At 39.7% G+C, this 22,306-nt stretch overlaps 1 protein-coding gene across 2 annotated transcripts in view; it reads left to right on the forward strand.

Annotated features, from left to right (window-relative positions):
- BLOC1S6 (biogenesis of lysosomal organelles complex 1 subunit 6) overlaps positions 1–3,793 on the forward strand; it is an 84,392-nt gene extending 80,599 nt beyond the window's left edge. For both annotated transcript variants that reach the window (XM_055363615.2, XM_063698514.1), the window contains one exon: positions 489–3,793. In XM_055363615.2, the coding sequence (XP_055219590.1) occupies positions 489–608 (120 nt within the window). In that variant the 3' untranslated portion in view covers positions 609–3,793. The remainder of the gene's footprint in view (positions 1–488) is intronic.
- Positions 3,794–22,306: the final 18,513 nt, after the last annotated feature.

Genomic DNA, 22,306 nt, shown 5'->3' on the forward strand with positions numbered 1-22,306 from the left:
TTTTATACCCTCATATACAATAGCATAATTCATTCATGGTACATTGTTTTCTTTTTAAAAATGTCATTGTTTAAGAAATATTAGAGACAGGGTCTCACTACGTTTCCAAGGCTGGTCTTAAACTCCTGAGCTCAAGCAGCCCTCTGGCCTCGACCTCCCTAAGTGCTAGGATTACAGACATGAGCCACTGCGTGCAGCCTTAAAAATATCATTTTTTTTCAACTGCACTCTGAGCATTTTTACTAATAGCTGGGCTGATAGGCTTAGATTATCTGGATATGCCCTACAATTCTCATTTAATAGGAGTTTAGAGCAACAAATTTTTTTGAATCAAAGGGGCCTTAAATTATCCCAAATTTAAATGTCCAAGATGAAGTTTATTAGTGTGAATGAATTACCTCAAAGCAGAGCACTGTTATTTTCAAATTAGGCTAAACCTGTAACCCCTGATTGCTCTCTTGGTTTTTAAATTTTTTTTTTTAACACAGAAAAGAGCACTTAAACTGCAGCAGAAGAGGCAAAAAGAAGAGTTGGAAAGGGAGCAGCAACGAGAGAAGGAGTTTGAAAGAGAAAAGCAGTTAACTGCCAGACCAGCCAAAAGGATGTGAAAAGTTGTGTTTGTGTGTTTTCTTCTCCTGTCCTATATTTGGGTTATGATGACTCAAGTGTAGACTGAAGTTGAGGTAGTGCCTTACGCCATTATGTCATATGTTGAAATCCTTATTCCGGTATTACTGTGTCTCCATGCCTTTTTTCCAAGTAGCAGACGTCATGTTGCTTGGTTTTTGATATTTATATGTAAGTTTTTCAAATTTTGTTTAATTTTAAAATTTATTATTTTGATCTTGAATTATTTATAAACTGGAAAGTGGTTTGATTATTGTGAGTCAAAACTCTAAGTGGTTAAAAATTAGTATGAATTTTTTAGCTTCTTAATGAATATGGATTTAAAACTCTCCAGTTCTTATTTTATGAAAATGACTTGCCTTTCTGGTAATACAATGCTGATGTTTTAGTAATTGCCTTTTCATTACTTTGTTAAGAAGAAATGCCAGCTGTTTAATCACACCTACCCCTGGAAAAGAGGTAAACCTTTTGAACAGTTGAATTTCATCAGAAGCTCTATAGCTTTTTGGTGAGAGGAAGTGATACTCTTTATTACAAGAAAAAAGGAATTAACAAAAATAAGGAACTTGTTGCTACCTTTCTTTTCTGTTGAACATTAAAAATAATTTGGTTTGTGGACTGGGCATGGTGGCTTATGGAAGAGGTGAGCCTTTGTGAAGAACATAATGGAAAAGTGCATGCACGGGAAATAACAGCACTTTAGGTGTAGTTCAGGTGAGCAAGATGCCAGATAGATTCTATTAACCATATACTCTTTCTGCTGCTTAGTGTCGTTGTCACTGCTTCTGTGGCTTTTGGGTTCAAAGTAGATTATATATATTCCTAAAGCTTGGTGGAGGTAGTGGAGCTATCACACACTCAAATGAGCTTGTATATTTATAATACAATATAGTATTATAGTAACAGTTATCATACACTGAGATATAGTTTCTGTGCTTGTAAAAAATTCTTGAAGTGAGGCCGGGTGCGGTGGCTCACGCCTGTAATCCCAACACTTTGGGACGCCGAGGCGGGCAGATCACGAGGTCAAAAGATTGAGACCATCCTGGCCAACATGGTGAAACCCCGTCTCTACTAGAAATACAAAAATTAGCTGGGTGTGGTGGCGTGCGCCTGTAGTCCCAGCTACTTGGGAGGCTGAGGCAGGAGAATTGCTTGAACCCGGGAGGCAGAGGTTGCAGTAAGCCAAGATCGTGCCACTGCACTCTAGCCTTGGTGACAGAGTGAGACTCCGTCTCCAAAAAAAAGAAAAAAAAATTTCTTGAAGTGGAATGATGTACACCAACTACCCACTTTATAGATAATTACAGGGATGGTGAAAAATTAGTAAATAGCTTCACAAAAGAGGCAACGTGATACCTTTAGTGTTTTCTAGAATTTTTTTCTGGATATTATATGTAAGAATTTATTGTTTGAGGGAAATACGAGGTTTCATTGTTTAAAATCAAGAGTGTATTGTTTACTGTTTTACAGTATTTAATATCCAACTGGTCTCCAATCTCCATTACATAGGGACTGTACAGAGCCTGTGAAGATGTATGAATGGTATCTTTTATAATCCACAATACATTTCTGGTAAGATGGAATCACTACCTCTGATCACATATCAGGCTAACAATGGAGAAAGCATTAGGTTTAAGTTGAGGGCTAAGAACTGGTTTGTTTAAAGGTTTAAATTGTTGGAAAGAGCATTTGCCTTCTTTAATGAATGATGGTCTCACAATTCAGTTGACTTTGACCTAATATTTAAGAATATAAATATATTTTATTTGAAAGGCTGAGTGTTGCCCTCAAACACTTGCTAAAACTGCCTAGGGCAGGATTCATTAGGGCTTGCAGACACTGTCACCTAAATTGCTGAATGTACTCATTATAATATGATATCTGACAAAGGTAGTACAGCGTTTCTGAGTCATTTGAGACCAACTGCAGTGGTTGTTTAAAATGCTGGTTCCTGCACACAATTCTCTATCTACTGAAGCACATCTGTTTTCTTTGTTTGTTTTGCTTTGCTTTTTGTTTTTAAAGTTTCCCCCAGTGATTCCAGTGCACCTGAAAAGTTGAGAACCACAGGCTTAGTGGTACGTTGGGGTTTCCCACGCTAGGCTGCATAGCATTATCACCTGGGAACGTTAAAAAAAATACAGACATTCTTGATTCTTAGTGTAGTTATGATGTGGATCCCACGTATTTTTTAAAAAGCTCTCCAGATAATTTTGATGTCACTAGTCACTAGTATAGACTGTCTATCTAGTGAGTTGTATTATAAGCAATGAAATACTTTAAAAGCTACCCAGTAACTCTTGGGATTAATTTTATGAAATAAATTCTGAGCTGCTGCTTTTGATATAGTCAGACTTAAGACTGAACCCCAGTAGACAGGCAATAGATATAGAATTCTGGTTAGTTAATTGAACTTTTGTGACCTGTTTAAAAACAAATCAAATTTATTGAACAAATGACAAGGCACAAATATTTTCAGGATTGTATTTCAGTTTTGAAGATTTAAAAAAAATGTGAAAATAAATATATATTAGTATACTCTATTTTAAAGTCAATTGTAAACCAGAAGTACTGTTATTTTGGTGATTAAAATCCAAAACTTTAGCTGTATTTCAGTAACAAAAACATACCTTACTAGACTCTGATGGCTCACACCTGTAATCCCAGTGCTTTGGGAGGCTGAGGTGGGAAGATTCTTTGAGCCCAGGAGTTCAAGGCTGCAGTGAATTCTGATCGCACCACTGAACTCCAGCCCGTATGACAGAGTGAGACCCTGTTTCTAAAAACAAAACAAACAAACAAACAACGTATCTTACTGACTAAACTGGAATGGAAATCTTATAATTAGTGTTGTATTTTTCTGCAAAATAGTGAATTGGTACTTGGGAGACTTCTGTTCTTTGTTGAAAAAAATTGCCTTTGTTTTGAAATTATATCACCTGTGTTCTGAACTAAAATGATGGGAGTTCATTTTGTATTTATTTTGCAGTAAGTATCATGTAAATATGCAAATGTTGAATGTAATATATATTGTGTCCTCATTGAGTTTTTGGGTGATACAGTTTATAAATATAACAATTATACACCCTCATACATTCGTCTGATTTTGAGCTTGTAAGATGAGAACTGCTTTTTACACATTTAATAAAAAAAGGTCTCTGAATTATCTGATGTCATTTATCAAGCATCCTTCTGTGCACAGCGCTATATACTCCCCGTCATGTACATTATTTCAAACATTCTACTCTTTTCTCTTCTCACCTGTTATCTTTCTCTTAATGTTCTCCATCTATTGTGTCACAAAATTATGGGTCCACTCATGAAATTTCTTTTAGAAAGGTGATAGAAAGGCCAGGCACGGTGGCTCATGCCTGTAATCCCAGCACTTTGGAAGGCCAAGGTGGGTGGATCACTTGAGGCCAGGAGTTCGAGACCAGCCCGGCCAACATGGCAAAACGCTGTCTCTACAAAAAATACAAAAATTAGCCGGGTATTGTGGTGCATGCCTGTAATCCCAGCTACTACTCAGGAGGCTGAGGCAGGAGAATCACTTGAACTGGGAGGCAGAGGTTGCAGTGAGCCGAGGTCACACCACTGCACTCCAGCCTGGGTGACAGAGTGAGACCCTGTCTCAAAAAAAAAAAAAAAGGGGGTAGAGGCCAGGCATGGTGGCTCATGCCTGTAATCCTAACACTTTGGGAGGCCGGGGCAATTGGATCAGTTGAGGTCAGGAGCTCGAGACCAGCCTGCAGCCTGGCCAACATGGTGAAACCCTGTCTCTACTAAAAATACAAAAATCAGCAGGGTGTGATGGTGTGCTTGCACTCCAGCCTGGGCGACAGAGTGAGAGCGAGACTCCATCTCAAAAAAAACAATTAAATAAATAAATAAATAAATATGATAGTGTGAAAAGATTCTAGTCAAACCAATTTCATAAAGTTTTTCACTTTTCTTTGAGAACAAAAATAATACCTACTATTAGTAGTTTGGTAGAAAGTGCTTCAAAAGGATCCCTGCATGTATGACTTATAAAAAATGAAAATTTCCAACTGATAGTATATTTTAGGTCAGATTTTTAACTTTTTTTTTAAGGCTATTTTATTAAAAAAAAGAAGTGGGCTCTGCGAACAGGGTTAGTCCATTCAGGCCTTCAATCCTGGTGGTGATTTTGTCCTTTTCAATGATGTGGACAATAACTCCCATGTCTGACACTGCATCCTGGTCCGCAGCATCCAGCATGGCTTGAGAGATGCTTTTTTTTTTTTTTTTTTTTGAGACGGAGTCTCGCTTTGTCTCCCAGGCTGGAGTCCAGTGGCGCGATCTCGGCTCACTGCAAGCTCCACCTCCTGGGTTCATGCCATTCTCCTGCCTCAGCCTCCCTAGTAGCAGGGACTACAGGCACCCACCACCATGCCTGGCTAATTTTTTGTATTTTTAGTAGAGACGGGTTTCACCGTGTTAGCCAGGATGGTCTTGATCTCCTGACCTTGTGATCTGCCTGCCTCGGCCTCCCAAAGTGCTGGGATTACAAGTTTATTCCTACTGTTTTAGCTCAGTTTGTATGTATGAGGTCAGATTCCATTTAGTCTTCAGGTTAGCATTTGAGTGAGACTAGGTTTATTTTCAAAACCTGTAGGAGAATGAAGTGAGTAGTCAAGAGAGACAGTTCTAATGACTGCAATTTGAAAAGCACTTAAAGCAAAAATTCCAAAGAAACACACTGTAAAAGAAGGGCAATCAAAGAGAAGGTGGGTAAAATTTGGGATGGGATGGGGGTGGTGATTGAGAAAAAGAACAGGCCTAGACCAACGTGGAAGGTCAAGGTAATTTATGCTTCATGTACGTACCCTGAATAAGGGAGGCTTATTCTGTAAAGAATAAACAATCCACCTATTTTTCTGTAAAGAATAAACAGAATCCACCTATTTTTGGTTAAAAGTAATAAAAAAGTCGCCCCCTACTGTCACTTTATTGTAAACGGAGGAAAAGTTTGTAGCTGTTCATTCTGGTTTAGACCATAAATATATTCCTAATGAGCTCTAGGAAGCCTGCAATGTTCAAATCCTGATAAGGATGGGCTGAAAATCACTCTGAGAATGATTTTCACTCTTATTTTTAGGCCTGACTTTTATTAGTCCATTAGAAAAGAGAGTTAAAAAGTACAAGGGAATACAGGCCTGGCGTGGTGGCTCATGCCTATAATCCCAGCACTTTGGGAGGCCGAGGCAGGTGGATCAGAAGGTCAGGAGTTCGAGACCAGCCTGGCCAACATGGTGAAACCCCATCTTTACTAAAGATACAAAAAAGTGGCCAGGTGTGGTAGGGCGTGCCTGTAATCCCAGCTACTTGGGAGGCTGAGGCAGGAGAATCGCTTGAACCTGGGAGGCGGAGGTTGCAGTGAGCCAAGATCGCCACATTGCACTCCAGCCTGGGTGACAGGGTGAGACTCCGTCTCAAAAAAAAAGACAAGGGAATACTAAGAAACAAAAATATGTCTATAAACCTGAAGGTTCCTAGGCTCCCCTTTGATTATAACATTTAAAATTTTAAAGCATATAGGGCCTTAGTAATATAGTGTTTAGGATTATGAACTCAAGTCAGATTGAAACCGGGCATGATGACTCACACCTATAATCCCAGCAATTTTGGAAGCTGAAGCAGGAGGATCACTTGAGCTCAGGAGTTCGAGACCAGCCTGGGCAACATAGTGAGACCCCCATCTCTGCCAAAAAAAAAAAGAAAAAAGAAAAGAAAAAATTAGACAGGTGTGGTGGCACATGCCTGTAGTCCCAGCTACTTGGGAGGCTGAGGTGGGTGGATCACTTGAACCCAGGAGGTCGAGGCAGTGAGCCATGATCCCACCACTGCATTCAAGCCTGGTGATAGAACATGACCCTGTCCCTAAATAAATAAATAAAGTCAAAATGCTTTGGTTCATGTTCCTGCTTGATTTGGGGCGTTAGACAAATTGCTTAAATTCTGTGTTCCTAAGTTTCTAAAATCGTGAAGTTAGGATTCTAAGAGCTTGTAACTTGATAAGGATGTAAAGTTTCATGATATCTATATAAAAGCCCTTATTAACAAAATAGTAAGAGCTCAAATGTTGGGTATTATATCTTAGTACCTCAAAGTCACGTATCTACATGGGGGACTACTTATTTTGCCACCTTTTGCACATTTATTTTTGCTCATCGGGTTTCCACTGCCTCTAATGTCTGCCTGTTGGAGACCTGTTTATTCTTTGCAAGTCAAATGGCACCTCTTTACGGTTTTTCTCACTGCCACCCAAAGAATTTATTTTTCTGTGTTCCCACAGTATTTTCATAATACATTGTCTTAACACTTACAGTATTAGTTATGTGTTCGTGTGTTTTTCAGATGCGTTCTGGGTATATGACTGAAGTGAGTCGTAGGAAGCAGTGAACTGCTGCTGCCTGGAACCTCCCCCTACCCCATTCCCTGCAGTCCCACCCTCTGCCCAGCATGCTTAGGAACATTCATTGTAGGGAACCCAAACAATCCCTTTAAGTAGGAATTAAAGAGTTAGAAGGTAACTAGAGTAAATAGATTAAGAAAGCAACCAGATGGCTTAACATGTCATGAGAGACTTTCTGTGCACTTTCATTTTCATGGTATAAAAGGTTAGGTGTATATTGCAAGTTCTGAGATGTACCTTGTCTTGCTGCTGCCCAAGACTGCCTACTATGTAAGTTTCCCCTGAATAAATTTTTGGCTACCTACCAACCTGGAGTGGTCTACCTCTTCCTTTGGTCTGAGCTTGCCCTCCACTTATGGAGGCAATTATTGGTTCCAGTAGGGAGTTTTCCTAACATGAGATCAAAGATATTTCTTTCCTTTTCTTTTTTTTTTTTTTTTTTTGCCAGAGTCTTGCTCTGTTGCCAGGCTGGAGTGCAGTGGCTCGATCTCGGCTCACTGCAACCTCTGCCTCCCGGGTTCAAGCGATTCTCCTGCCTCAGCCTCCCAAGTAGCTGGGATTACAGGTTCGTGGCCCAAGATATTTCTTAATTATCTTTGTATTCCATGGTGCGGTGCCTGGTCTATAGCTTATTGTGAGGGCTGGCAAGTCTGAAATTTGTAGGGCAGGCCAACAGCTGAAAACCCAGGGAGGAGTCGATGTTGTAGTTTGAGTCCAAAGGCGGTCTGGAGGCAGAATTTCCTCTTCCCTGGGGATCTCAGTCTTTTTCTCTTAAAGCCTTCAACTGCTTGGATGAGGCCCCCACTATTATGGAGGACAATCTCCTTTACTCTAAGTCTACTGAATTAAATTTAATCTCATTTAAAAATACTTTCACAGCAACATCTAGACTGGTGGTTGGCCAGATACTAGGCACCATGGCCTACCCAAATTCCCACATAAAATTAACATTCATAGTTGGTTTTCAGTATGTATTTTGGGCTTGAATTGAATCTTGTAGGAAAGAGATATACATATATTTTAAAAAGTTATAATGAAAAACTGGATTACATAAATGCCAAATAAAGAATGTTACAATTAAAAAATTGAATTTCTGCAATTCAGACATGGCTAAGGAGCTTGTAATCCTTGGATAATACAAGCCACTGCTTCCATGCCTAATTATGTATTTAATTAGACTAAAAAATAATGATAACAGGTCCTGAGATTTTAGAAATCAAATGAGCTCAGAGATAATGAGTGAACTGAAGGATACAAAAATAGATGCCATGTCTATTTAGATTTATATATTCTCCATCAACTAGGGGCTGCTCAGTTCTCTTAAAAATAGCTTCAGGAAAGAGGTGGGCAGATTGAGAGCAGTCTCAACAGATAATCTGGCTCTCACTTTTTAACAGTAGAAGGCACAAAAGGGATAATGCTGCCATCTTGTGGTATTGTTCTCCTAGTTCTACAAATTCTAGTATTGTCTCAATTGGTCTGATGAAGTTTGGCCGGCCTAGGCCTTTTTTCTTTTTTGAGATAGTCTTGCTCTGTTGCTCACACTAGAGTGCAGTGGCGCGATCTCGGCTCACTGCAACCTCTTTCTCCTGGGTTCAAGCGACTCTTGTGCCTCAGCCTCCAAAGCAGCTGGGACTACAGGCACCCACCACCACCCCTGGCTAATTTTTTGTATTTTCAGTAGAGATGGGGTTTTGCCACGTTGGCCAGGCTGGTCTCAAACTCCTGGCCTCGGCCTCCCAAAGTGCTGACATTACAGGTGGGAGCCACTGCTCCTGGCTGGCCTAAGCCTTTTTAACTGTAACTTTTTAGGCAAATTAGGATTTTCTGTATGGTCTGACCTTTGTTTAAACAGTGAGATGCTTGAAAGCAATCTATCTGAAACATTTTATAGGATTTAAGATATTTTCTAACTTCTTGAGTTTCCCAGTTTGATGTTAGGCTTGAGGTTTTGATCAATTAATGATCAATTCATCTGTCATCTATTAACAGCCATGCTCAGAATCGTCATTTAAGAAAAACATTCCAGTCCAAAGATCTTGCTGGGATCTTTGGGATCCCATGTGTTTCCATACTTTTATTCATCTGAGCCTACAATGTCAGGCCTTAACTGATTGGATATGGGGTGCACACCTGGCCCAAGAGTAGCCAACCCACGCGCTAGTCAGTGATGAATTGGCCTGGCAGGAGAAACTCTGCCTAGATGGAGACTGCAGGGAATCTCAATGGCTTAGTCAATTACCGTCTGGGGAATATGCACTAGAATAGTCAGAGAGAGTCAACCCTTTAGTAATTAAATAAGTGAGAGGGCACACAGATACTGACAGAGTAGATGAGTATTAAGTGGAGATGAGTAGGAGGTTGATGAACTTCTGCTTCTGAAAGGTGACAAAGTAATCAGCTCCCTCAAAATGCCTTGGATCCTGAGCCAATTTGCCTGTATTGGCTCTGTGAGACTTGGGCTCTGTGAGACTTGGGCGCTAGACTTTTCTTGGGTTCTAGGCTAAGGTTCTTGTTTTCCACATTTTCACAAACATTTTTACCATACTGCCCTCCTGTCCCTAACAGATCTCTGTTTATTGCAACTATAAGCATATCACTGTCTTGTAGGTTATTCTAGTAAGTTATATTTTTCAAAATGTTTTAATGTACATTATTTAATTTAATAATAAGGATCCTACTTAGGAGTTTATGTATTTTCCATGTCTGCTAATCCAGGAATTCAAGGACGAAGATATCAATGACCAGCACAGAGATGTAATCTTCCTCTCGGCCACACACCTGGGTGTTTCCCTTATTTTTTTGCTGCATGTTTCCTTCATGTTGTCCAATTTCTTTTCTTATTCTCATATTTGGCTGGATTTTTAATACCAGATCTATGTCAGCTCCTTCTCAAACCTAAAATTCAGAGCCCCAGCTCTGTTGAGCGTGTATTATATTTCAGTTGCTTTATACATGTTATCTCATAACAGCAACCTTAGGAGGTAACTATTGTTATTACCATTTTACAGGTGAGGAAGCTGAGACGCATTGGGTCTGATAACTGCCCAGGATCACACAGGTGTAGGTGGTGGGGCTGGGATTTGATTTTTGGAAAAAGGTGAATTTTCTTAAGTTGGAGACCCTAGGAGTAGGGATAGAAATTGACCTTAGGAGTTTTACTTTAAGTATCTTGATAAAACTATATCCATAATGGGGAATTACGGGGCTACACCAATCTATCTGCTATTTTTCTTTATCCAGTCTGATGATATTGGAAGAACAAAAGTGAAGAAGGCATGAGTTTCTCTGTTAGGAGAGAGCCTAGTGGTGAGGATACACAGAACTGTTATTTTCCTGCAAGGTTGCTTTAATTCTAGATAGCCGGTAAAACTCCACGCCTCTAGGGATAGAAATGAGCAACAGTGAGACTAGAACTGGGTGAGATTTGGCTCAGGAGCGTCTCCTTGAGATAACAATGATGCTGATAGAAGGAAGACAAAGCTGCTAGGAGAAATTAACAACTGCGGGATGGTTAGGACATTCCCGTTAAGGCAGGGCTGTTTTGAGACATTTCATCCCCACCACCATCTGGAGAAATCTATCCTTGATTCTGCCTTCCTGGGCCTGCATTTCTGGGTCTGTAGCCTACCACTCAGCTCCATCTATTTTGCACCTTCATAGCTTTGAAGAAAGAGCATAGCTAGTACTAGAAGCGAAATTTTTATCACTGGAGAAAGTTAGTTTCCCTTAGGGATAAATGTACAGACAGGAAGTGATCCCTAAGACTCTTACTGGCATTAACGTACTGTGACATCAATGGCTCTTGCTGCAATTGCAGCTTCCAGGCAAATGCACTCATTGAAGGTGGGTTGTTTTTGGCCTTTAACCACCTCACAGCCTAGGCCTCAAGTGAGGAATCCTAAGATCTGTCAATTCACCCTCTCAGAATGGAGGAACAGGGAATAGACTGCTTCTGAGTCAGGGCAAGTACTTCTTTCCTGTTTGGATTGCAAGTATAATAGCAAGGAGAGAGGAGGTGAGGCACACACGAATCACTTTGTCCCTATGCAGTCTGCCTGGGAGCGGTCTTATTCTACTGACTCAAAAGACACTCCTGAAAGCAGTGCCATCCTGAGCAGCAGCTTGTACTACTTTACAAGTCAGACCTGTTATTAAAGACGCAGACTGGCATTTAAATCAGGCTGTGTCACACCCATCCTGGTCTTTGTTCTGGCTCCTATGGTGGCCAGGAGAATGTGCCTCACACACCTCCAGCCACAGGGAACAAAATGGCCTAAGGGCTCCATTGCTGTACTCTGAGACCTATCTGCATTTGCACCCAGGCATGCTTCCTATATAGGCTGCTCCTAGCAAATAGTTAAGGCCGGCAGGGATACTAAGACAGGTCTATTCCTGGAAGACATGGGACTTCTCTGACTTTGGTTCAAGGACTCCCTGTTAGCCTTGCTGAAGCTCTGCTTGGTAGTTTAACGCTTCTCTCCAACCCTCCTTTACTTCTTCACTCAGGCAGATAGTGCAGATAAGAATAAAGAGGCTGAAGGAAGCGGACGTGTTTGAAGGACTATATTATATAAGGTCGGGCCAGGCGCAGCTGCTTACACCTATAATCCCAGCACTTTGAGAGTCTGCGGCTGGTGGACTGCTTGAGCTCAGGAGTTTGAGATCAGCCTGGGAAACACGGTGAATCCCCATCTATATTTTTGTAATAAGGTATTATATTTATTTTAAAATCGAAAATATAGGCCGGGAGCGGTGGCTCACGCCTGTAATCCCAGCACTTTGGGAGGCTGAGGCGGGTGGATCATGAGCTCAGGAGATCCAGACCATCCTGGCTAACACGGTGAAACCCCGTCTCTACTAAAAAAAAAAAAAAAAATTAGCCGAGCGGGGTGGTGGGCGCCTGTAGTCCCAGCTACTCGGGAGGCTGAGGCAGGAGAATGGCGTGAACCTGGGAGGCGGAGCTTGCAGTGAGCCGAGATCACGCCACTGCACTCCAGCCTAGGTGACAGAGCGAGACTCCGTCTCAAAAAATATATATATATATTTATTTAATTAAATATATATTTAATTTAATATTTAAATATATAATATATTTAATTTAATATTTAAATATATAATATATTTAATTTAATATTTAATATATAATATATTTAATTTAATATTTAAATATATAATATATTTAATTTAATATTTAAATATATAATATATTTAATTTAATATTTAAATATATAATATATTTAATTTAATATTTAAATATATAATATATTTAATTTAATATTTAAATATATAATGTATTTAATTTAATATTTAAATATATAATGTATTTATTTTATATATATATAAAATTTAATATTGACCATCAGCGCGGCCTGCAGAACTTCTTAGCGATGGTACCCTTCTCATCAGTGCATTTCGATGGCTGGGAGAGTGGTGTATCTTGTGTGCCTTCTCATAGGACATATTCTCTGGTGGGTCTTTTGGCCATATATATATATTTAATATATATAATAGATATTAAATATATAATATATATTTAATATATATTATATATTTATATATTATATATTAAATATATAATATATTAATATATATTAATATATTAATATAAATTAATTATATTATAATAATTATATATTATTTATATATAATTAATATATATTAATTATAACATATTAATATATAATATATAATATATATTTAATATATAATATATATAATATATATTTAATATATATAATATATATAATATATTTAATATATATAATATAATATATATTTAATATATATAATATATATTTTATATATAATATAATATATATTTAATATATATAATATAATATATATTTTATATATAATATAATATATATTTAATATATATAATATAATATATATTTTATATATAATATATTATATATTTAATATATATAATATATTATATATTTAATATATATTTAATATATATTTAATATATAATATATAATATATAATATATAATATATAATATATAATATATAATATATTATATATATAATATATATTTAATATATAATATATAATATATAATATATATTTAACATATATAATATATAATATATATTTAACATATATAATATATAATATATATTTAATATATAATATATAATATATATTTAATATATAATATATAATATATAAAATATATATTATATATGTTAAATATATATATATGGCCAAAAGACCCACCAGAGAATATGTCCTATGAGAAGGCACACAAGACACACTATTCTCCCAGCCATCGAAATGCACTGATGAGAAGGGCACCATCACTAAGAAGTTCTGCAGGCTGCGCTGATGGTAGGAGTGGCGGTTACAATCTGAGCTTGTCAGCATCTGTGGGCATGGTGGGGGCCAGGAGGTGGCACTTAACTGCCAGGAGCCTGGAGGCTTTAATTGCCTTACCCACCAAAAGGCAGGGTTTGAGTGACAATCACTGGGCTTTACCAGCAGGGGGTTGTGGACATGGTTAATGGAGCGTAGTGTCTATTTTGCACTTAGAAGCAAAATAGGCAGGCAGTCAACAAGGATGCTTTTAGCATCTATAAAGGGATTAACAAACTGTTCAGGTAAAGGGCTAAATATTTTAGACTTTGCAAGTCATACGCTCTTTGTGGCAACTGCTCAGCTCAGCTGTTGTAGCACAAAAGCAACCATAGACGATATGTAAGCAAACGAGTGTCCCGTGTTTTAACAAACCTTTGTTTATGAAAAATAGATGATTGACTAGATCACGCCATCAATGGCTCCTGGGCCATCATATACTGATCCCTGATCTATTTATTTTTTTAAAGCAAATTGGAGGAGCAAGAGGCTGAGGGCAGTAATTTCAATAAAAATCCGGCTCCCTTGCCCAGTTCCCAGACTTAAGTTAATTTTTAGATCTGGATACATGGACTGGAGAGATGGTTGAAGGAAGAACCGTGCAACATGATGGCAAACATATACTGTGATGATTCCCCTAGTCTCCTCAAAGGGACCTATGGCCATTTTCTTGGGTGACTATACACTGAAGGGGGAATAATCAGACATTTATAAAGTAATTGGACAGGCCAGGCGCAGTGGGTCATGCCTGTAATCCCAGCACTTTGGGAGGCTGAGGCTGGATCACTTGAGGTCAGGAGTTTGAGACCAGCCTGGCCAATATGGTGAAACCCTGTCTCTACTAAAAATACAAAAATTAGCTGGGCGTGGTGGTGGGCGCCTGTAATCCTGGCTACTTGGGAGGCTGAGGCAGGAGAATCGCTTGAACACAGGAGGTGGAGGTTGCAGCGAGCCGAGATCGCGCTGCTGTACTCCAGCCTGGGCGACAGAGCAAGACTCCCTCCCCCTAAAAAAAAAAAAAAACAAAACTATTGGACAAAGGGTCTGAGTTGCACTGATACTGAGAGACCCAAAGAAGCATCATGGCCCTGCTGTTAGAGCAGAGTTTAGGAGGACCAACTAAAAAATGGGGTGCTAGATAAAGTCCAGTTTACAATGGGCCCAGGAGGCCTGCAGATCCATTCAGTGGTCACACTACATCTTTTCCCACCACTCACACCTCCAACACCGTGGGGGTCAGCTGGCAGAGCTGACTGCACTATGGCTTGGACCTGCTGCAGCACCCTTTCTCGTTCTAGCCCCACTCAAGCCAGAAGCTTTCTGTGTCACCCAGTACATGGGCCAGAAATATATTCCCCAGGGGTGGAATATGTTGTCTCAAGAACACAAAAAGGCCTACAAGGCACTGCCTTCTTTCCTCAAAACAGGGCTAGAAGATACATCAATTTGCCTTTTACTTTAGAACAGGCTATTCCAGAATACTTCCAACCACCAGACCTCCAAAAATGTTACTGAAATGGCCTGTTCTGGACTCTTCACAGGGTTTATCTCCTACCCTCTGAAATGCACGCATCTCATCAAGGCCTCCAGCATACTTGCCCCTCTGGCTGGTCCTGTCTAATGAGCTTTATGTCATCTCAGTGTAATGGATCAATGTGATATGTTCTTCGATGTTTAAGAGGTCCAGATCTCTCAGACTATCTTATAATAGGAGGTGGGATAGGTAATATAACTCTAAGGCAAACTGTAAATTAATATTGTATGGTTTTTCTGCCCACAGAGCCTCAGCCAACACTTCCATCTGGAAGCTTAGGGAATGCTTGATCCACAGTTGTGGAATCCTATGTAGCAGAGCATCCAACTAGGGAATCTACTTCAAGTGAAGGAGGTGTGGGAGTGGGTCCTGACCATGGGATTCTCTGGTTGTGTTATGAACTGCACCACCCAGAAGCAACTGGCCTTATAGATTGTTACATATCGTCTATGGTTGCTTTTGTGCTATAACAGCTGAGCTGAGCAGTTGCCACAAAGAGCGTATGACTTGCAAAGTCTAAAATATTTAGCCCTTTACCTGAACAGTTTGTTGATCCCGTTATAGATGCTAAAAGCATCCTTGTTGACTGCCTGCCTATTTTGCTTCTAAGTGCAAAATAGACACTACGCTCCATTAACCATGTCCACAACCCCCTGCTGGTAAAGCCCAGTGACAATGGCCACTTCTCCTTCCACCCCTTAGTTTCCTGACCCTTGTATCCTTCCTACTAGGGAAGTAGAACCATAGAGAGGTCACTGATTTAATAAATGCACCGTGTCCTGAAAGATGGCACTTCATTATTTCACATCCTTTCCCAGAGCTACCATTTCAGTTGTAACTTGTATGTAACAAACCCTCCAACATAAAATCTCTTTTTCCCACCAATAAAAGCAATTTAGGCTTCTTGTTTCCTGGATCCCAGCTGGATACTGCTTACCCATAAAATGACTTGATTTCAAATGTACAGTGCAGGTCACACAGAGATTAAACTTAATTTGTATCCCATTTTTACCATAGCTTCTTCCGTGACTGACAAGGCTGATTGTATTTTGGACATGGGATTGCGGTAGAGGTTCCCGGGAGAGGAAGAGATATTTGGAAGAAAAAGGTAAGAAATCAGCTGGGCGCGGTGGCTCAAGCCTGTAATCCCAGCACTTTGGGAGGCTGAGGCAGATGTATCACGACGAGAGTTCGAGACCAGCCTGACCAACATGGAGAATCCCCGTCTCTACTAAAAATACAAAATTAGCCGGGCGTGGTGTCACATGCATGTAATCCCAGCTACTTGGGAGGCTGAGGCAGGAGAATCACTTGAACTTGGGAGGTGGAGGTTGTGGTGATCCGAGATCAGGCCATTGCACTCCAGCCTGGGCAACAAGAGCAAAACTCCATTTAAAAAAAGAAAAAAGAAAAAGGTGAGAAATAATTGAGAGAAAAGAGAATTGGAGTAAGAAAGAGGGAGAAAAGTAGATGCAGAAAAGCCTTCAACAAAATTCAACAGCCCTTCATGCTAAAATCTCTCAATAAACTAGGTATTAATGGAATGTATCTCAAAATAATAAGAGCTATTTATGACAAACACACAGCCAATATCATACTGAATGAGCAAAAGCTGGAAGCATTCCCTTTGAAAACTGGCACAAGACAAGGATGCCCTCTCTCACCACTCCTATTCAACAAAGTGTTGGAAGTTCTGGCCAGGGCAATCAGGCAAGAGAAAAAAATAAAGAGTATTCATTTGGGAAAAGAGGAAGTCAAATTGTCCATTTGCAGATGACATGATTGTATATTTAGAAAACTACATCTTCTCAGCCCAAAAATCTCCTTAAGCTGATAAGCAACTTCAGCAAGGTCTCAGGATACAAAATCAATGTGCAAAAATCACAAGTGTTCCTTTACACCAATAACAGACAAACAGAGAGCCAAATCATGAGTGAACTCCCATTCACAATTGCTACAAAGAGAAATATCTAGGAATCCAACTTACAAGGGATATGAAGGACCTCTTCAAGGAGAACTACAAACCACTGCTCAGTGAAATAAAGGAGGACACAAACAAATGGAAGAACATTCCGTGCTTATGGATAGGAAGAATCAATATTGTGAAAATGGCCATACTGCCCAAGGTAATTTTTAGATTCAATGCCATCCCCATCAAGCTACCAATGACTTTCTTCACAGAATTGGAAAAAACTACTTTAAAGTTCATATGGAACCGAAAAAGAGCCTGCATTTCCAAGATAATCCTAAGCAAAAAGAACAAAGCTAAAGGCATCACTCTACCTGACTTCAAACTATACTACAAGGCTACAGTAACCAAAACAGCATGGTACTGGTACCAAAACAGATATATAGACCAATGGAACAGGACAGAGGCCTCAGAAATAACACCACATATCTACAACCATCTGATCTTTGACAAACCTGACAAAAACAAGAAATGGGGAAAGGATTCCTTATTTAATAAGTGGTGCTGCGAAACCTGGATAGCCACATGTAGAAAGCTGAAACTGGATCCCTTCCTTACACCTTATACGAAAATTAACTCAAGATGGATTAAAGACTTAAATGTTAGACCTAAAACCATAAAAATCCTAGAAGAAAATCTAGGCAATACCATTAAGGACACAGACATGGGCAAGGACTTCATGCACCAAAAGCAATGGCAGCAAAAGCCAAAATAGACAAATGGGATCTAATTAAACTAAAGAGCTTCTTCATGGCAAAAGAAACTACCATCAGAGTGAACAGGCAACCTACAGAATGGGAGAAAATTTTTGCAATCTACCCATCTGACAAAAGGCTAATATCCAGAATCTACAAAGAACTTAAACAAATGTACAAGAAAAAACCAAACAACCCCATCAAAAAGTGGGCAAAGAATATGAACAGACTCTTCTCAAAAGAAGACATTTATGCAGCCAACACACATATGAAAAAATGCTCATCATCACTGGTCATCAGAGAAATGCAAATCAAAACCACAATGAGATACTATCTCACGCCAGTTAGAATGACGATCATTAAAAAGTCAGGAAACAACAGATGCTGGAGAGGATGTGGAGAAATAGGAACACTTTTACATTGTTGGTGGGACTGTAAACTAGTTCAACCATTGTGGAAGACAGTGTGGCGATTCCTCAAGGATCTAGAACTAGAAATACGATTTGACCCAGTGATCCCATTACTGGGTATATACCCGAAGGATTATAAATCATGCTACTATAAAGACACATGCACACGTATGTTTATTGTGGCACTATTCACAATAGCAAAGACTTGGAACCAACCTAAATGTCCATCAATGATAGACTAGATTAAGAAAATGTGGCACATACACTTTGGGAGACCGAGGCGGGCGGATCACAAGGTCAAGAGATCAAGACCATCCTGGCTAACATGGTGAAACTCCATCTCTACTAAAAATACAAAAAGTAGCCAGGCATGGTGGTGGGCACCTGTAGTCCCAGCTACTTGGGAGGCTGAGGCAGGAGAATGGCATGAACCCGGGAGGCAGAGCTTGCAGTGAGCCGAGATCGCGCCACTGCACTCCAGTCTGGGCGACAGAGTGAGACTCCATCTTTAAAAAAAAATAAAAGAAAGAAAATGTGGCACATATACACCATGGACTACTATGCGATCATAAAAAAGGATGAGTTCATGTCCTTTGCAGGCACATGGATGAAGTTGGAAACCATCATTCTAAGCAAACTATCACAAGGACAGAAAACCAAACACCGTATGTTCTCACTCATAGGTGGAAATTGAACAATGAGAACACTTGGACACAGGGCAGGGAATATCACACACTGGGGCCTGTCAGGGGGTGGGGGGCTGTGGGAGGGATAGCATTAGGAGGAATACCTAATGTACATGACAAGTTGATGGGTGCAGCAAACCAACATGGCACATGTGTACCTATGTAACAAACCTGTACATTGTGCACATGTACCCTAGAACTTAAAGTATAAAAAAAAAAAGAGGGAGAAAAGTAAAGGGTAGTTGAGATTAAACAAAGAAGGCTAAAAGGGACATTAATCTATTCACGAGGGATCTGCCCCATGACTCAGACACCTCCCATTAGGCCCCAGGCTCTGCCTCCAACATTGGAGATTTTTTTTTGAGATGGAGTCTTACTCAGTTGCTCTGGCTGGAGTGCAGTGGCGTGATCTTGGCTCACTGCAACCTCTGTCTCCTGGATTCGAGCAATTCTCCTGCCTCAGCCTCCTAAGTAGCTGGGACCACATGTGTGCACCACCACACCTGGCCAATTTTTGTATTTTAGTAGAGATGGGGTTTCTCCATGTTGACGAGGATGGTCTTGAACTTCTGACCTCAGTTGATCTGCCTGCCTTGGCCTCCCAAAGTGCTGGGATTACAGGCATAAGCCACTGCACCTGGTGGAGATCAACTTTCATTATGAGATTTGGAGAGGAAAATCATCCAAACTATAGCACTATCTTTTAGGCTAATAATTTTAAAAATGTGTTCATCTCTTAAATCATGTAGAAAAAAAATAGTGGAATTAAGACTGTTAAAACAATACTAACCTTTATTATTGCCCATGTATTTACCTTTATTGAGATCTTTATTTATTCATACAACTTTGAGTTACTGTCTAGTGTTCTTTAATTTCACTCTGAAGAACTCCTTTGAGAATTTCTTACAGGGGAGATCTAGTGGTTACAAACTCTCGTTTTTTTGTTTATCTGGAAATATCTTAATTCCTGTCTCACTTTTAAAGGACAGATCTGCTGGTTATACAATTCTTGGTTGACAGTTTTTTTCTGTTTTAGCACTTTAAATATATTGGCCCATTGCTCTCTGGCCTCCAAAGTTCCTGATGAGAAATCTGATAATCTTATCAAGGATCCCTTGTATGAGACAAATTGCTTCTGTCTTGCTGCTTTCAAGATTCTCTTTTGGTCTTTGTTTTTCAAAATTTTAGTTATAATATGTTTAGTAATGGTCTCTTTGAGTTCATCTTTCTTGGAGTTGAGCTTTTTGTATGTTTGTATTTATATATTTTATCACATTTGGAAAGTTTTCAGCCATTATGTATTCAGATATTATTTCTGTTCCTTTCTCTTTCTCATGTCCTCTGAAACTCCCGCAATGTGTATGTTGATCTGCTTGATGGTGACCCACAGATGTCTTAGGCTCTGTTCGCTTTCCTTCAGTAATTTTTATTTCTGTTCCTCAGACTTAATAATTTCTATTGTCTTCAAGTTCTATTATCTTCAAGTTCACCGATTCTTTTGCTTGCTCAAATCTGCCTTTGAATCCCTCTAGTGAATTTTCATTTCAGTTATTATACTTTTTTTTTTAATTGAGACAGAATCTCTCTCAGTAGTGGGAGGCTGGAGTGCAGTGGCATGATCTCAGCTCACTGCAACCTCCACATCCTAGGTTTAAGTGATTCTCGTGCCTCAGGCTCCTGAGTAGCTGGAATTACAGGCGCCACAGCTGGCTAATTTTTGTATTTTTAGTGGAGATGGGGTTTCACCATGTTGACCAGGCTGGTCTTGAACTCCTGGCCTTGAGTGATCTGCCTGGCTTGGCCTCCCAAAGTGCTGGGATTACAGGCATGAGCCACTGTGCCTGGTCCAGTTATTGTACTTTTGATCTTCAAAATTTCTTTTTAAATTATTTTTAAGGTTGCTTTTTCTTTCTCTCTGTCTCTCTTTCTCTCTGTCTCTCTCTCTTTTTCCTTCTCTCTCTCATTCTTTCTCTCTCTCTTTTTCAACAGGATCTTGCTATGTTTCCCAGGCTGGTCTCAAGTGACCCCCCTGCCTTCTGAGTGGCTGGGACTGCAGGCATTCACCACTGTGCCTGGCTTAGATCTTACATCTATTTTTTGATATTTTCATTTTGTTCATACATTGATTTCTTGATTTTCTCCACATCTTCCTTTTGTTCTTTAAGCATCTTTATAATAATTGTTTTAAAGTGTTTGTCTAGTAGGTCTGCCATCAAGTCTTTTTCAGGGACAGTTCATATTGATTTAGTTTTTCCTTTGAATGGGCCATACTTTTCCATTCTTTTTGTATGCCTTGTGATTTTTGTTGAAAACTGGACATTTAAATCTAATAATGTGGTAACTCTGGAAATCATATTTTTCCCCTTTCCCAGAATTTGCTGTTTATTATTATTATTTTTTATTATTAATTGTTGTGGGCTGTCTCTGTGCAAAGATCAGCTAAGGTGTCAGCTTAGGGTCTTCTCAGATCTTTCCTAGATCTATGCATTTCTTTGGGAATACACAGTCACTTTCTAATTTTCCCCATATATACAGTTGCTTTTGAGTGTCTTAGTCTTTAATGTCTGGCTTTTAAAAGAGAGAAAAAAGAAAAATGAAGAGGTGAGGAAGGGGTACTGGATCTTTAAATCACTTGAAAGTCACTTCAGCTTGAGGGAAAGGAGGTTGCAACGGGGTGGGGGGGCAGGTGCAACAACATGGCCACCTGCCTCTTTGTCTGCATCTTTATGATCAGAAGCTGCAATCAGCAAGCAGAGCACACATCCTCAATGTTGTAGCGGCATGCTTTTTGCCCACCCTGGCTCCCACAAGCTGTATGTAAGCTGTTCCTGGAACATACAATATTTTTGAGACAAGATCTTGCTTAGTCAACTAGGTTGGAGTGCAATGGTGCCATCATGGCTCACTGTAGCTGTGACCTCCTGGGCTCAAGCACCTCTCCCACCTCAGCCTCTGAAGTAGCTGGGACCATAGGCATGCGCCACCAAACCTGGCTACTTTTATTTATTTATTTATTTTTTGGAGACAGAGTCTCACTCTGTTGCCCAGGCTGGAGTGCAGTGGCGCAGTCTTGGCTCGTTGCAGCCTCCACCTCCTGGGTTCTAGTGATGCTCCTGCCTCAGCCTCCTGAATAGCTGGGACTATAGGCGTGTACCACCATGCTCGACTAATTTTTGTATTTTTAGTAGAGATGGGTTTTCTCCATGTTGACCAGGCTGGTCTCAAACTCCTGATCTCAGGTGATCTGCCTGCCTTGGCCTCCCAAAGTGCTGGGATTACAAGTGTGAACTACTGCATCTGGCCTTGGCTAATATTTTTAAAAATAATTTTTATAATTTTTGTAGAGATGAGGTCTTGCCGTGTTGCCCAGGGTAATCTTGAAAATCGTGAACTCCTGGGCTTAAGTGATCCTCCTGCCTCGGCCTCCCAAAGTGCTAGGATTACAGGCATGGGCTACTGTGCCCAGTCAAAATATGTACTTTATTACTGCAGCTAACTGCGACAAAGTAATATATTCTCTTTTAGAGTGATGATGTGCAAACACAAAGATAACTTTTGGTCTCCACAGTCCCACTTGCTCTGAGGT

This window comes from Gorilla gorilla, chromosome 16 (assembly GCF_029281585.2).
Source record: "Gorilla gorilla gorilla isolate KB3781 chromosome 16, NHGRI_mGorGor1-v2.1_pri, whole genome shotgun sequence".
Taxonomy (NCBI): Eukaryota; Metazoa; Chordata; class Mammalia; order Primates; family Hominidae; genus Gorilla; species Gorilla gorilla.